Here is a 15,684-nt window from a genome sequence, read left to right on the forward strand (position 1 = left end):
AACCATGGTTGGCTGCATTGTATAGAAGACACTTTTTGTTCCAAGTCTTTTTGAGCTCCATCACTGAAACGGTTTTTAATCTGTTATTTGTGTAGCCTCTTATGCAGCGGAAGCTTGTAGCATCCTTACGAAAGATCTTTTTGCTCCATGCTACCCCTATTTGAGTCCTGTTCCCTATTTTGAGCAGTGCAGAAGAGACACTTGCAAATGTGGACAGACTTGTTTATGCTCTGCTCTGGCCCATTATGCTCATCATTGCCGAAAGTTTGGAGTTGTAGTAGATTTCAGAGGAGCTGTCCCGGACTGTGGTGAGTTTCCTTTCACTTCTAGACTTAAATAATTACTGCCTGAGGACTTTAGAGACAATCAAAAAATAAAATTAAATCGATACAATCTTTTAAATGAGAAAAGGATTAGTTCTAGTGTGACCTTTTGCGCACAGGACAAGGTTCTTTTTTTAAAGAATTTTCTGTCAAGACAGAATTTGTACCAGTGTTTTTAGAGTATTCTTCCTTTATAGTTTACTTTCTGTAGCTCCTTGATTTATGAAGCATTGCAAATATTTTTTTAAGTAGTTGGAGGGCTTCGAATGTGTACAGAATTCAAAATACGTCTGTCCTTATTATATGGCATTGCATAACTCATACCATATAGATATTATTCATGAACTGCATAGATTTCTTTTCCTTGTAGATGCTAGGTTTATCTAATTCTTTAAATGAATGAGATGAAAAATTATGGTATTCAGCAGTTTTAGTTGGATTACTGTCAACTTTTGCTGTCTGACAATCTCTTAGTTTATTCTCTTACTGTCAGTGACACTGAAATACACAAAGTGCTCAGGAAAGTGTTGAAACTTGGTATTGTTGTTACTTAGTTTAAAATTAATAGAAAAATATAGAATATATGTATATTTATAGATACAGGTGACATGTGTTATCCACTCCATAAAGCCTCACAAGCAAAGGATAATAGTAAATTTTTGAGTTTATATTCATTTTTAGTGATGCGAAAGATATTGATAGGACATGTTTGGCTCTCACATACATTTTTTAAAAAGCATATAATTGTCAGCGCTATAAAACAACCTGAAACTGATACTTCTGATGTCTGGCTCTATTAACAAGTCTGAAAATCTTTTCTAAGGAACATTCAAGAGCTTAACATTTAATGGGTTTCATCACATCATGTAATTATCCATGTTGTAATGCATGATAAGGAGGATTAAGTTGGTCCAGCTTAAGCATCTCAAGCTGGAGTATCTGTATGTATATCTGACAAGACTGCCTTGTTTGTATTTATTATTGCATAAATGGCTCTGTCCACTTATGATTGAATGAGTCATTCAAGCCATTTGATTTGATTTGATTTTCTGGAAACAAGTATAGTTTTCTTATAGTATATTTAAAAAGTCATGCTTGTAGCATTTAAAATAGGTGAATCTGTTGGTATTTCAAGAGCTTCAGTCTTTTTTAGTAGCGCTTTATAAGAGACAGACATATATATAAAAAAGAAAATTTAATATGGTGTTGTGCAACATCTGCAAAGTACATGTGTTTTTTTTAAAGAGTTTTTTTAAAGTTTTTTTATAAGGTGCTATGCATTTCCAAAAGCCCATGCACAAATGATAAGTATTTTCGGAGTTAGAGGCAGAAAAGCTTCAGCTGTTTGGTTTCCACAGTGTAAATCTGGATTAACTGCTGAGACTCATTGCACTTGTTATTACTGTGGATTTACATCTGTGTAGTTTACACAGCATAGTGCCAAGGTAGCAATTTTAGTGGAATTTAATGTGATTGGGAACGAAAGAATGGAGATGTTTATCAGAAAGCTGTTGGGAGGTACTTGAGTCTCTTGCACCGTAATTTGAGAGATTTGTTTCGTTTGGACAGCTCTTTCATGTGAAGACACAAAGGAGTACAGTACTTGTGTATCTACCTGTGGCAGAACCTGCCAAGCACTGTCTGTGCCAGAGAAATGCAGCAGTGATTGTGTTGAAGGCTGTGCTTGTCCCTCTGGAATGTATTTGGATACCAGGACTGAGCGATGCCTGCAGAGGTGGGTAAAGTTGCAGTTCTGATAGTCATGCTGTTTCTGACCACCACATTTGCAAGTCAGAGTGGAAAGCTAATTAACTTGTAACCCTTGTGGATGATACACATCTGTAAACTTGACAGGGTCTCTTAGAATTATACAGAACTGAAGTCTGTGTTGATCAAAAATGGCTTTTCTGTAGCATGGCTGCTCATCCAACATCATCAGTGTTATTTGTTATGTTCTGTCTGGTTTTTGGCACGTAAGAGATACAAAACATAAGCTTCCATTTTCCTGCTGATTTGGTTGAAAATATGCTTGAGTTATACAGCATTATTGAGATCAATTTCTTCCATTCGAAAAACTCCAAACAACCACAAAATAACCGGCTAACCAAAAAAACCTCACCAAAACCAACAAAGGAACTGAAATTTGAACAGCAGTTAAGTCAATGGGAATTTAATCTTCTTTTTCCAGTTTGGGTTAATCAGTTACATGTTTTTCCTCTGTTCCAGAAATGAATGCCCGTGTTATTTTCAAGGAATTGACTATCCCCCTGGAGAAAATGTCATGACATCTTTAGGCAAATGGTAAGATACAAAATTGAATTTTCGCATAAATGAATTGTGTCACTTTTTTAAGAGCGCTGTTAAATAATTTTGGCTAGTTTCTTGGGTTTTCTTTTTGTTGTTTTACTTATTTTTTAATGAAACCTACAGAATAAACCTGCATCAGTTTTCTCTGTGTTTGACAAAGGTCCTTTAGAACTTAGGCTTTTCAGGCTGCTGTGCTTTGTAATGCAATATATTGAAGTGAAAAACAGGAAGAAAACCATAATAATTTCTCATATCCATACTAATGTGGAGAGCTTGAGAAAAGCACAGACATTTCCTGACTGTCCATAGATCTTCATTGCTATTCTCCTTCCCTTTATCAGATTCTAAGTCCGTTTATGAAGAATTATTAAGAATCTGTCTTCCACTAGTATGGAATCATTGTAAAAGAGCAATGTGGCTTTTATCAACTAAGAAATAGCACAAAAAACTGTCAGCTGTAGCCAGTGGTAAATAAGCATCTCTGTTATTGTTCCTTATATTTGGCATTTGTTCTTGTCCTCTTGCTCTTCCATTTGCATCATCGCAGCCATGCCATTAAGGAAGAAAGCTTGTTAGATGATCCTGGCTCCTGCCAGATGCATCCTTTTCAACAGTTATTTCTGTCTGGAGAAGGTTAAGTAATGTGGGTGACAAGTTCTGTAAATAACAAGCCTTGAGAAATAATATCTGAGCTCTCACTGCCTGTATCAGTTGCTGCAGCTCTTAATTAAAAGCAGAGCAGACCAAATCATTCATGTCTGTGGTACATCAGTGTGGTACTTTGGTTTGCTACAAAGGCCACATTAGAGGTTGGTGTTGTCAGACTCCTGTTGCGATGGGGGCACTTAGCAAGCACACACAAACTCTTTCTTGCTCTTGTCAGCAGGCCATAAATACTGATTATTATAAATTGATATCTTACTCATTGAGTTAGCTTACATTTTTACCTTAGGGCAGATTTCCTGGAGTGTGCCAGGCAGCACATTACGCATATGGGGCCCTGCCTAGGCTGGGTGCACTGCTGCCTACCCTCCCAAGGTGTTTTTGTTTACAAAATGTGCCATACAGTCCTGGAAGTCAAGACAAGGGGCTTCTCCTGGTAAATCCTTAATCCTTCTCCTCCAAGGTCTAGGTCAGCTAATTTTGCTGACCCATGTGATGGGTATTTGGTTGAATGCAGATCGCCCACAAATGTAGTTTTTTTAAATTGCCGTAGACAACAGGTCCTCTTTATGTTGTTTTCAGTGGAATTGTTTGGGATCTGGCAGCTTATGCTAATAAAATTAAAATCTACTGTTTTATAACTATTAGAACTAGAGATCTGTTTTTCCTATTAAGTCATGATTTTTACTTGAGGTGTTTTTAAAAAAAGGCTATATACAGTACAGACTGTCAGCTCTTGTGAATTGCCTTGTGCTAATCAATACATCAGGAATCATGCAGGACTACATGTGTGGATGAACTGGAAAAAAATACGATGTGATCTAAATACTAAGTATTTTATCTGTCACTTTCTATTACAAACAATTATGATCTTTATTCTATTCTCCCCATCCTTTATTCCTCTCAATTGCTTCATCTTTGGAACTTCCCACTTTCAAACTGGAATTTCTTCTTTATAGAATGGCTATTCTACTCTGTTGCTTTCAACAAGTTCTTTAAAATATTTTTATTGATGTTGTATCAGCCTTTGAGTTGCCTCCCTCTGTTCCCTTTGGTGCTCCTTTTCCTCCTGCCTGAGTGATACTCTGCAGTCCTTGAGCACTTTTCCTGCAGTGCTTTGGGGTCCATACACAACTCCAAATGCTTTCACAGAGAGGCTGTAGCACGTATAGAATTTGATTCTGAATCTGCTGACCAGCCATAGGAGTCCTGGGAATGCTGTAGCCATTGCAAAAGAATAGGAAAATTGTGCTGAATTTCATGGCCTCAGGTTCTCTAGTGCAGACCAGGACCTGAAACTCAGCCAGCACTGCTACAGTTTTCCCTGACAATGAGTTGCAATAGGAGCTGCTACCATTTTAGAAAAGTACTGAACTATTTTGGCTTAAATTGGAAAGGAACAGACAGTATTAGGTTTCCCAGTGCTTCCCTGCATACAGGATCTTGTTAGGCTGAGTTTTATGTGGTTTTGAACTGTTTCATGCAGGGGGGATGTGTTTTGGGGAGCAGCATGGGGCCATATTCCTGTACGTATTTTTTTGTCAGCCCTGCACCTTAACTCATAGGAATGTTATGTATAAAGGAGAAGGTTGAAGTTCAACAAATGTTCATGTGTTAAGGCAATGCACACTTTATCCAGTTATAATGTTCTGTGCAAACATTTATAAAGTTATTTTCTATTGACTTATTCTGCATTACTAAATAGAATATATAAATATTTTAGATCTTCCTGTCTCTCAGTATGTCTTTGTGTATTTCTATTGCAGCCATTGCAGGGATGGCATAATGAACTGTGATAACAACGTAATAGGTGAGTGAAGAGAGAGGGAAAAGATACAGGGTCAGTGAATACATTTCCTCCAGTCTCTGTGGACTCCTTTGTCTGAACTAGAAGATACTGCAGTGTGTGAAATTATCTTCTGGGAGGGGATCCATAACTATATATTTGTGTATTTGAAAGTAATGCTCCTGCTTTGTACCAGCCTAACTGTCCAAAATACTGTTAAATCTGAACAACTTTTTCCCCCCACTACTTTAAAATAATAGTTTTTTTGATTGCTAACACAGATAAGTTTAGCTATACGATAAACAGCATACCTTCAGTAGGGCAAACAAAGGTTAGCCTTGCCCCAAATAATATGAGGAGAGGCAACTGAATGTTACTAGTATTGCTGGATGTTATAATTTCTGTGTTACAAATCCTTATTGCACACATTTACAGAATACAAAATTTCAGGTATGAAGACTTAAGCATTTGTCAATTTCCCACCCCAGCACACAGCTGCCCAGTTGGACAGATTTATATTAACTGCAGTAATCCACAAGTGGATCCTGAGCTCAGCAGAGAGAGGACTTGTGAGAATCAGCTGCTAAACCTCACTTTCTCTGCACACCCTCCTTGTGTGTCAGGTTGTGTCTGCCCACCAGGGTGAGTACAGACAGATTTGCATCTTTTGGTGAACAAACATGATTGAGTAATTAATTCTACTTGGACAATTTGAGATATCAAAGGCTGAGCATAAAACTTTTGAAGGCTTACCCCACACTACTGGCTGTTAAAGTCATAATAAATGCTAAACCATGGGACAAGTGGAGTTAAATACTTCATAATAATATCAAAAAAACAAGAGTATGAAAATGGCATTGCAATAATTTTATTCAATCTGTGTGTCACAGCAGAATCTTGTTTATCTAGATTTTTTTTCTTTTCAAATATCTAGCTGCTTATTTCAATATTTGGCTGAAGGAGTCAAGTTTATTTATTCATAGGCATAATTTTCAGTATATTTTCCCTCAAAAGGATCTCTTAAGTCTTGGGGATTTACGCTGATAATGTAACAGTGAGCTGTTGTGGAATCAAATGCTGTATTGAGGGAATTTTGATTATAAAAATAACACTAAAGTGTTTAAGTTATGCTAGTCTTGATGGAATTTAATTTCTTAAGCACATAGCCTGAAGTTTTTTAGTGTTATAACTCTGGAATCATTTGAACTGTTCAAATAGCTCAGTTGAGGTCTGTGCACTCATACTGAGTGATGTCTAGATATTTCTGTCTCATGATAAAATATTGCTACTCAAGATTTTGGGATTTTATTTTAATACTCAGAAACATGAAATGTGAAATGGTTAATCTGAAATGGAACTTGTAATTAGTGGAACTAACAGTATGGTACAATGTTGAAAAAGTGCAGTGCTAAGGTAGCCTTTGAAATTAACTGGAGGCAGACATTTTTGGAATAGTGAAAATTCACCCTCTTGGACCAGGCTGACATTCTTCAAACCTACCTTCAGCAGCACTATATGGCTGGCAACTCAGATCATACTAACTTTTTATTCTCTGCTATTTTGCTGTGCATGACCTCTGAGCTTGTGATCTCTACTGCTTCCTGTTGTAATTTAGGTCTGGAACATTGTCTTAGTTTAGGGCAAATTAGGAAGGAAAACTCCAAATGGGGATTTCCCCAGGGAAATGCCCCTCCCCACTAACTGGTCCGGGAAAAGAAAAAAAAAATTCCTTAGAGAGAAGTGGAAAAAGCTGTTTATTTAACAGAAATTGAGTAATATTAAATAATAAAACCTCTTGCTGTTCGATGGGATGGCAAGTCTAGGAAAAAAAAAGTCCTTTTCATGTGGTGTAGCTCGGCTCGCTCAGGTTCTTATCAGTCCCTCCGGCACTGGAAAGTGCCAAGGCCCAGGCCCCGGTGGGCCACAGGCGTGAGCTCCCGGGGTTTAGCTGGGTGTTCAGTCCAGAGCAGGCTTGCACAGATCCAAGAAAATTGGGAAAAAACCAAACAAAGGTCCAGGGAACTCCTCTGCCTCAGCTAGCTAAAACTAACTAAAAGCCAGAGAGAAGCTCTATCCCGCTGTCTGTCCGTGCTGCAGACACCACAGTCCAGGAGCGGGATGTGTGGGAGTGATGTTTTTCCTTAACACAAACTGCGCGCTTCTTCTTCCCCCTCTCTTGCTCTCAAAGCCAGTCTTAAAGGTGCAGAACTTAATATATAACATAAACCAGACGATTGGGGATACCAGTATCATAAAGTCACCCCAGGACATTCCACCCCTTATCCCCATATCGTCAACTTATTATCAAAATTATTATATATATATTTTAACCCTACAACACATACATTATATACAGACAAGGGCATTTATTCATGATTTTCACCTAACCATCAGATCTCCCTGAGGTACACATTGTGTTGTTCCATCTTTCCGCATTATCCACCATGTGCAACCCGGTCCTTGAGCAAAAACAACTCCACGAATGGGTTTGTCTGTACTTGAAGTAGAATTGATCCAAACTGTCTTTCCTAACAAACCTCTGAGATGTACTGCTGGGACTTTGTCTCCGTCTACTTTATGCAGGGGCTCGGATTGGGCTGGGCCTGCTCGATTGGTGGAACCTCGGGTATTAACTATCCAGGTGGCCTTTGCTAGATGTTGCTCCCAATTTTTGAAAGATCCCCCACCCAACGCTTTCAAGGTAGTCTTTAACAGTCCATTGTACCTCTCCACTTTTCCCGCAGCAGGTGCATGGTAGGGGATGTGGTACACCCACTCAATGCCATGTTCCCTAGCCCAGCTGTTTATAAGGTTATTCTTGAAATGAGTCCCATTGTCTGACTCAATCCTCTCAGGGGTGCCGTGCCTCCAAAGGACCTGCTTTTCAAGTCCCAGGATGGTGTTCCGGGCAGTGGCATGAGGCACAGGGTAGGTTTCCAACCATCCAGTGGTGGCTTCTACCATTGTGAGCACGTACCGCTTGCCTTGGCGGGTTTGGGGCAGTGTGATGTAGTCAATCTGCCAGGCTTCCCCATATCTATATTTGGACCACCGCCCACTGTACCATAGCGGCTTCAACCTCTTGGCCTGCTTGATCGTGGCACACGTCTCACAGTCATGGATAACCTGGGAAATACTGTCCATGGTTAGATCCACCCCTCGGTCTCGTGCCCACTTATAGGTGGCATCTCTACCCTGATGGCCTGAGGCATTATGGGCCCATTGAGCTAGGAACAACTCTCCCTTGTGTTGCCAATCTAAGTCTATCTTTGACACCTCTATCTTTGCAGCCTCATCCACCTGCTCATTGTTTCGGTGCTCTTCATTAGCCCTACTCTTGGGGACATGGGCATCTACATGACGGACCCTCACAGACAGTTTCTCTACCCTGGTGGTGATGTCCTTCCACTCATCAGCAGCCCAGATTGGCTTTCCTCTGCGTTGCCAGTTGGCCCTTTTCCACCTTTCCAGCCATCCCCACAGAGCATTGGCTACCATCCATGAATCAGTGTAGAGGTAGAGCTTTGGCCACTTCTCTCTTTCAGCAATGTCCAGGGCCAGTTGAACAGCTTTGAGTTCAGCAAGTTGGCTTGATCCACCTTCTCCTTCAGTGGCCTCTGCGACCTGTCGTGTGGGGCTCCATACGGCTGCTTTCCACTTCCGGTTCATCCCTACGACGCGACAGGAACCATCAGTGAACAGAGCATAGCGTGTTTCTTCTGCTGGCAGTTGGTTGTACGGTGGAGCTTCTTCAGCTCGTGTCACTTGTTCCTGCTCCTCTTCATCAATGAGACCAAAGTTTTCACCTTCCGGCCAGTTTGTAATTATCTCCAAAATCCCAGGGCGATTTGGGTTTCCAATACGGGCGCGCTGCGTGATGAGGGCAATCCACTTGCTCCATGTAGCGTTGGTGGCGTGGTGGGTAGAGGGAACCTTTGCTTTGAACATCCACCCCAGCACTGGCAGTCGGGGTGCCAGGAGGAGTTGTGCTTCTGTGCCAATCACTTCTGAGGCGGCTTGAACTCCTTCATAGGCAGCTAAGATTTCCTTCTCTGTGGGAGTGTAGTTGGCTTCGGACCCTCTGTAGCTTTGGCTCCAGAATCCCAGTGGTCGGCCTCGAGTCTCCCCAGGCACTTTCTGCCAAAGGCTCCAGGACAGACCGTGGCTCCCGGCTGCAGAGTAGAGCATGTTCTTCACGTCTGGTCCTGTTCTGACTGGGCCAAGGGCTACTGCATGGGCGATCTCCTGTTTGATCTGAGCAAAGGCTTGTTGTTGTTCAGGGCCCCACTGGAAAGTGTTCTTTTTGCGGGTGACCAGGTAAAGAGGGCTCACAATCTGGCTGTACTCAGGAATGTGCATCCTCCAAAAACCTATGGCACCTAGGAAAGCTTGCGTTTCCTTCTTTTCTTGGGTATATGTCTTGGAGGTTCCTTCAAGGGAGTCAGACATGTCATCATCATACTTGTCAGTTTGACTACAGGCTACTGGAGCGGCTTTCTTTTTGGTAGAGTATCCCCCCTGAGTCTTGCTGTCTTCCAATTCAAGCATCCGTTTTGCCAGAGCAGCAGTAGATTTTCCATCCCATCTTTTCATGTTTTCTCCACAGTCACGTAGGAAAAACCACAGCTCAGCTCGTAGCTTTTTCTCTCTATCTGGGGAACTTCTGCGTTGAGTACCAGGGCTCCTGGTCTGTACTGCCAAGACTGGAAGAAGGTCCTCCCTGAGTTTCTTGAGATTCTCCTCTATTTTGTTTTGGAAGTTTTGCATATCTGTTCTCACAGTTGCAATTGTTGCCTGCATGGGGCCATGCACGGTATCTGCATATGCTCGAAGCTTCTTCGCCATATCCAGCACAGTCTCCTCCCGGTCATCCCGCTTCATTGTTGCTAAAGCAGAAGCGTATTCTTGTGGCCCAAGTCGAACAAGTTTTCGCCACATCACAGATGTACATGGCACCAAGTCTGGATTTCTAGTACCTAAGTCACCCACAAAGACAATCTCTACTATTGCCATTTCTCTCAAACGCTGAATGCCTTGTTCTATGGTTTTCCAACGAGTTTGCTGTATATAGAGATCATCTGCACACAGATATCTTTGTGCCACGCTTCTTAGGACCCGTTCCCAGAGACTATAAGGGTCAGCCCCCCTCATCATCTCCTGGTCAATAACCGGATCGTGTGACAGGGACCCCAGATGCCTCGCTTCAGTGCCATCCAGAACTGTAGCCTCACCTGCAGCATCCCACAGACGGACTAACCAACTAATTATAGATTCATCAGCTCGTCGAGTGTAATCTTTTCTCAGGCCACGAAGGTCCTTTAGGGAGAAAGGTTCACCAGTGCCTCCTGATTTTTGGTCAGTTGCTGGTCTTGAGGGTCCTTCCCCCGCATCACCATTATCATCATCTACTGGCCGATCGGTTTTGGTTTTGAATTTCATGCCTCTCGTGGCAGGAGCAACAGACACTGGCTTAGGCTCACTGTCTGGTTTGGCTGCTGGCTTGGCTGCAGCCTGAGTGACTGGGGTAGCTGTTGATTTATCTGCCTGCCCTACAGTATCTAGCAGCGTGCGATAAGCATACGCTAGGGCCCAGCTTATTGCAATGATATTTTTCTTCTTAGAATCATCACAGCAATTCTCTTCCAGATATTTCCCTACTTCATCTGGGTTCTGAATTTGTTCACGTGAAAATTCCCAGGCTGGGGGATCAGAAAATTCCTTCAGAGTCCGGCCCATTCTCTCCCATTCTCTACACCACTCAGGATTTCCCACACCTGAGTCTACTTCTGGGGCAGGGGTCTCGTTGGCTCCTCTGGATATCTCAGCCCTCACTCTAGAGAAGTTGCAGACCATATAGAGGAAGCTCAACAGCTGAACTACCAGGAAAGTGACCAGGAATGTGGTATCCTTAACACTCAGGGGAAACTGGATATTCTCAAAGAGGGACATAACAGATTCAAAGGAGAAGAAGGAAAGAAAAGGCTGAAAAGCCTCATCCCCTGGTCTTCCTCTAACAAACTGTGTGCAATTACCAATAAACTCCCAAAATGTGCTACTGGGACTGGGAGGCAGGGTCGGGCGAAGAAACCATAAACCAAACATACCCGACAGAAACTTCAGTAGTTCTATAAACTTCCTATAAATCATTATCACCGAGCCCAGCACAATAACCATTCTAATCCGTGCCCCTCTACTGTGAAAGAGGGCAAAGACAGGTATTAAAACCTCAAAAACTTTTAGGGACCAGGTCCACATGAAGGCCTCCACCCCAAGAGACATTATGTATCCAAACAACATGGCTACTGACTGCTTTATCCCAATACAGAATAAATACAACCAACACTCAGTACAGGTTTTTCCACTTTCTCTTGCCCCACGTTGGGCGCCAAAAAAACTGTATTTGTCTTAGTTTAGGGCAAATTAGGAAGGAAAACTCCAAATGGGGATTTCCCCAGGGAAATGCCCCTCCCCACTAACTGGTCCGGGAAAAGAAAAAAAAATTCCTTAGAGAGAAGTGGAAAAAGCTGTTTATTTAACAGAAATTGAGTAATATTAAATAATAAAACCTCTTGCTGTTCGATGGGATGGCAAGTCTAGGAAAAAAAAAGTCCTTTTCATGTGGTGTAGCTCGGCTCGCTCAGGTTCTTATCAGTCCCTCCGGCGCTGGAAAGTGCCGAGGCCCAGGCCCCGGTGGGCCACAGGCGTGAGCTCCCGGGGTTTGGCTGGGTGTTCAGTCCAGAGCAGGCTTGCACAGATCCAAGAAAATTGGGAAAAAACCAAACAAAGGTCCAGGGAACTCCTCTGCCTCAGCTAGCTAAAACTAACTAAAAGCCAGAGAGAAGCTCTATCCCGCTGTCTGTCCGTGCTGCAGACACCACAGTCCAGGAGCGGGATGTGTGGGAGTGATGTTTTTCCTTAACACAAACTGCGCGCTTCTTCTTCCCCCTCTCTTGCTCTCAAAGCCAGTCTTAAATGTGCAGAACTTAATATATAACATAAACCAGACGATTGGGGATACCAGTATCATAAAGTCACCCCAGGACAAACATAAGCAATTAAAATTTATTTTTTTTACTATTGGAAGACTCAGTGTCAAGTGCTGGTGATCCCAAAGCTCTGATAATACGGTTTTATGGTTGTAAGAGGCAAAGTGTTATGATTTCCTAGGGACAAAAATACAAAATTAAGATTTTTCTTTATTATAACTATGGCAAACTCATCTACAGTATATTGTCTGTAGAGATACGAGCACAAAATTATTTGGTTTTGTTTTGTTGGGTTTTTTTGTTTGTTGGGGGGTGCTTGGGGTTTGGTTTTTTTTGAGGATGTGCAGAGGGAGAGGCTTCTTTGTGTTTCAGGATTTTACCCTCAGTGCTGCTTTAAGGCAGAACTAGGAAACAGTGTTACAAGCCTAGGGTTTGAATTAGAAGTGTCAGTCTGTATTGATGAATTAGAAAATAAAGTCACATACAAATTTGTCAAAAAAGATTCAGCTCTAGTGGTCCTATGTTGCTTATATATTTATGCTTTTATTTGAGGTTGCTTTAGGAAAAGCTAATCTGATCCTAAAGGTGTATGTTTTTTTTGGTGTGCTTTTGAAAAACAAGAGGCTTATGCTATGTATTAACTATGCAAGTTTTTTATTTAGGTAATAAATCTTAATTGTTTAGGAATTTTCATAAGAGAAGCTTTTGATAGAAGCTGGATAGAAGTTGGATATGAAGAGTCCTGATATTTTAAGTCAGTAACTGAGTTCACACTACAATGATTCATGCTGCAGATTGAACAACTTAGAGTCAGAGCCAGTACAGCACAGTAATGAAAAAATTTAAATTAAATTTTTGGAAGAGAAAAATGAGTAAAATACCATGACCTTTATACAGTACCCCATCCTGTGTTCGTGTCATTTCAAGTAGTGCAGGATTCAAAGTGCGCCGTGAATTTCTGTAACTTTGAAACTCCCTTTCTAGGCTATCAGTTCTTACTGGTGAAATAGAAAACTGAGGTGACATTGTCTGCTTTAAAAGGGTACAACAGCCATGGAATTTCTTTGCTCTTAACACTAGTCCTTCACCTGAAATAAGTTTCGTTCCTCTATGCATGCTTTTGTTCCTGTTTGAGACCTTGCATCAGTTAATCTTGGTTCATCACATGTAAGCAAAGCTGATTTAAGTAGCAATGAAATCAGTTTAATGTGTTTGATTAGTTGATTTAGGTAAAATAATTTTAAAAATGAGTGAAATAAAGTGAATATATCACAACTAAGAAGCCTGCTTAGGAAGCTACATTTTTTTTCAAGAGAGGAAGGACCTTTCTGATTTGTTTAGTGGTGTGATTATTCCTCAATGATACTTAAAGAAAGATACTTAACAAAAAGAACCTGTTTTCACAGAAGGAAAGGAAAGAACCTCTTTTCATAGAAGTGGTGTGAAGATTTCAAGGGGGCAATATTTTTATTTCGCAGTCTTTTTTTCTAGTATCTGGGGTCTGAAATATTTTCAAATACTTCACTACTTCTAGCCTTCCTTTTTTTGTGCTTACACTGGAGCTGTGCTTCATTCCTTTTCCCCTGCAGAGAATAAATCAGATGCAAGTAACCATGCTTAAGTAAATATCTAAATTTACAGGAGATCATTCTATGGATTACAGTTTTTAAGGTACAAAAATTGATGATATACTTTCCATCTATTTTAGAAGCTGTTGAAATCAAACACTAATTCTCCTGGGACTCACTTTCTAAGGTTGATTTGACCCTACTTTGCCTGACATACTAAGTCATTTTTAAGACTCTGTTTATATTTTTTCTTACTGGTTTTCATCTGTCACCATTTAAAGGGAAATGTTCTATATTTCTGTGTTGCATTAAAAAAAAAAAAGAAGTAATGCTCTCTCAGTGCATAATTTGTCAAGTACAATATTTGAATTACATTTTCTGGTTCTGGGTTTCTGTGAATCAAATTATTTTTCCTCCCTAACTGTACCAAATGTGCATGATTTGACAAGGAGACAGAATCCTTAATCAGACTACAGAAGGAACAAGGAGAAACGATGGAGTACAGGAAAGGGAAGGGAATAAACAGTAATTTCTGGATGCTATGTGACATGTTTGCTCCAAATGGACAGGTTTGTGCCTGTCTTGTTTCACTGGTTTTCCATGGTCTCCAGTCAGACCAGTAATGATCTCCAAAGCAGCTTCTGTTCATTGTTGCTTACAGCCTGCTCTTAGTGTTGCTGTCAAGAAAATCAGTCACTTTCCTGAAGGAATTACTCGTGTTTTCTCACTTCACCCATTGACAAGATTTTACCCTTTGACTGCAGCATGAGCTGTATTTAACTGATCTATACTTTAGAGAGTGTACTGCATTAAATTGGTGCTGTATTTGCAATATATGTAGTTTTGTGGGGGAATTATATTGGTTGGAGTTGATTAGCTGAGAGATATTTTCCAGCCTAAATGGTCCTAGGATTCCAACAAGAGCCCTATCGGATTTTTGAAGATGGGTGCTTTCATTTGGACTGATTCAGATTGTTTAGTAACACATCAGTATTTATTTTAGATTGTGTTATCAATTCATATTTCCATTAGCTGAAATATTTAGCAATTTCTATGTCTATTGCATAATAATTCCATCTTGCTGGAGAAACGAATGCCCACCAGCCTCTAAATATGAGTAATAAATACAAATTCTGAGAGTTATGTCAATAGCTTGAAATACATATTGTCCCAAATGCAAATAGTAGTATTTTTATTGCTTCTGTTACATCTGCTTACTGGATCTTCATAATTTTTTCCCTTTTACGTTTTTTTTCCCTCTATAAAGCTATGTTAAACCAACCACTATACAATTAACCTAGATCAAAGTCTCTGCTAACTTAGCAGTATTTTCCAAAATTTCATGGTAATTTTTTTTTAACTCTAAATCATAGCCAAACTTCTCTTCCTAATCATGCTTATAAAACTGACTGTAATTTTGTCCTTGTTTCAGTGGCTTTTTAATTTCCCTCTCAGTGTTAGTGCTGCAAGGGAATAAAAATTCTCAGTTGGCTGCTAGCAGATGTTATCTGTACATGCAAGTCACTTAATTTCTCACTGTTCAGCACCATCCTGACTTGATATTTTATTGAGTGTCAACAGACTGCTCTTAAAAAGAAAGCAACATCATTCTAGAATAACGAAGAACATAGTGCTCCATAATTCCAAGTACGCGTATTTATTTTCATGGCCTGTCAGTCTGTTCGAACCTCAAGAACACAAGGCAGTGGTATTGAAGTTTTTTTTCCTTGCACTTTATTTTTAATTGTTTACAACTATGTGAGACACCTTTTTAAAGGACATGTCTGACAAATTTTTTCTTACATACATTTAGGAAAAACAAAAACTGTCCTTCTTTCTTCCACCCCCACACCCTGGAGACAACTTACTATTTATGACACAGAAGAATATCTTTTGTGCTAAAACTTGTCTCTACTAAATTTGAGAAAATTTAACATAATTAGAATTTTTATGGCTTTCTCTTTTTTTCATCACTTATTGCTCTCATAAAATAGATGAATGAAGAATTAGTGAATTCAAAGCTGTATTATCCTGTGATTGTAGTGAAGTTT

General features: G+C 40.3%; 1 protein-coding gene across 1 annotated transcript in view; it reads left to right on the forward strand.

The window, feature by feature from the left end:
• Positions 1–15,684, forward strand: part of OTOG (otogelin) — a 96,237-nt gene that overhangs the window by 26,778 nt on the left and 53,775 nt on the right. The window contains exons 19-23 of the mRNA XM_088057510.1: positions 96–308; positions 1,893–2,058; positions 2,550–2,624; positions 5,060–5,103; positions 5,568–5,721. Coding sequence (XP_087913636.1) covers positions 96–308; positions 1,893–2,058; positions 2,550–2,624; positions 5,060–5,103; positions 5,568–5,721 — 652 coding nt within the window. The remainder of the gene's footprint in view (positions 1–95; positions 309–1,892; positions 2,059–2,549; positions 2,625–5,059; positions 5,104–5,567; positions 5,722–15,684) is intronic.

This window comes from Pseudopodoces humilis, chromosome 7, assembly GCF_049639895.1.
Source record: "Pseudopodoces humilis isolate 2021_Gansu_Grassland_sample_001 chromosome 7, ASM4963989v1, whole genome shotgun sequence".
Classification (NCBI taxonomy): Eukaryota; Metazoa; Chordata; class Aves; order Passeriformes; family Paridae; genus Pseudopodoces; species Pseudopodoces humilis.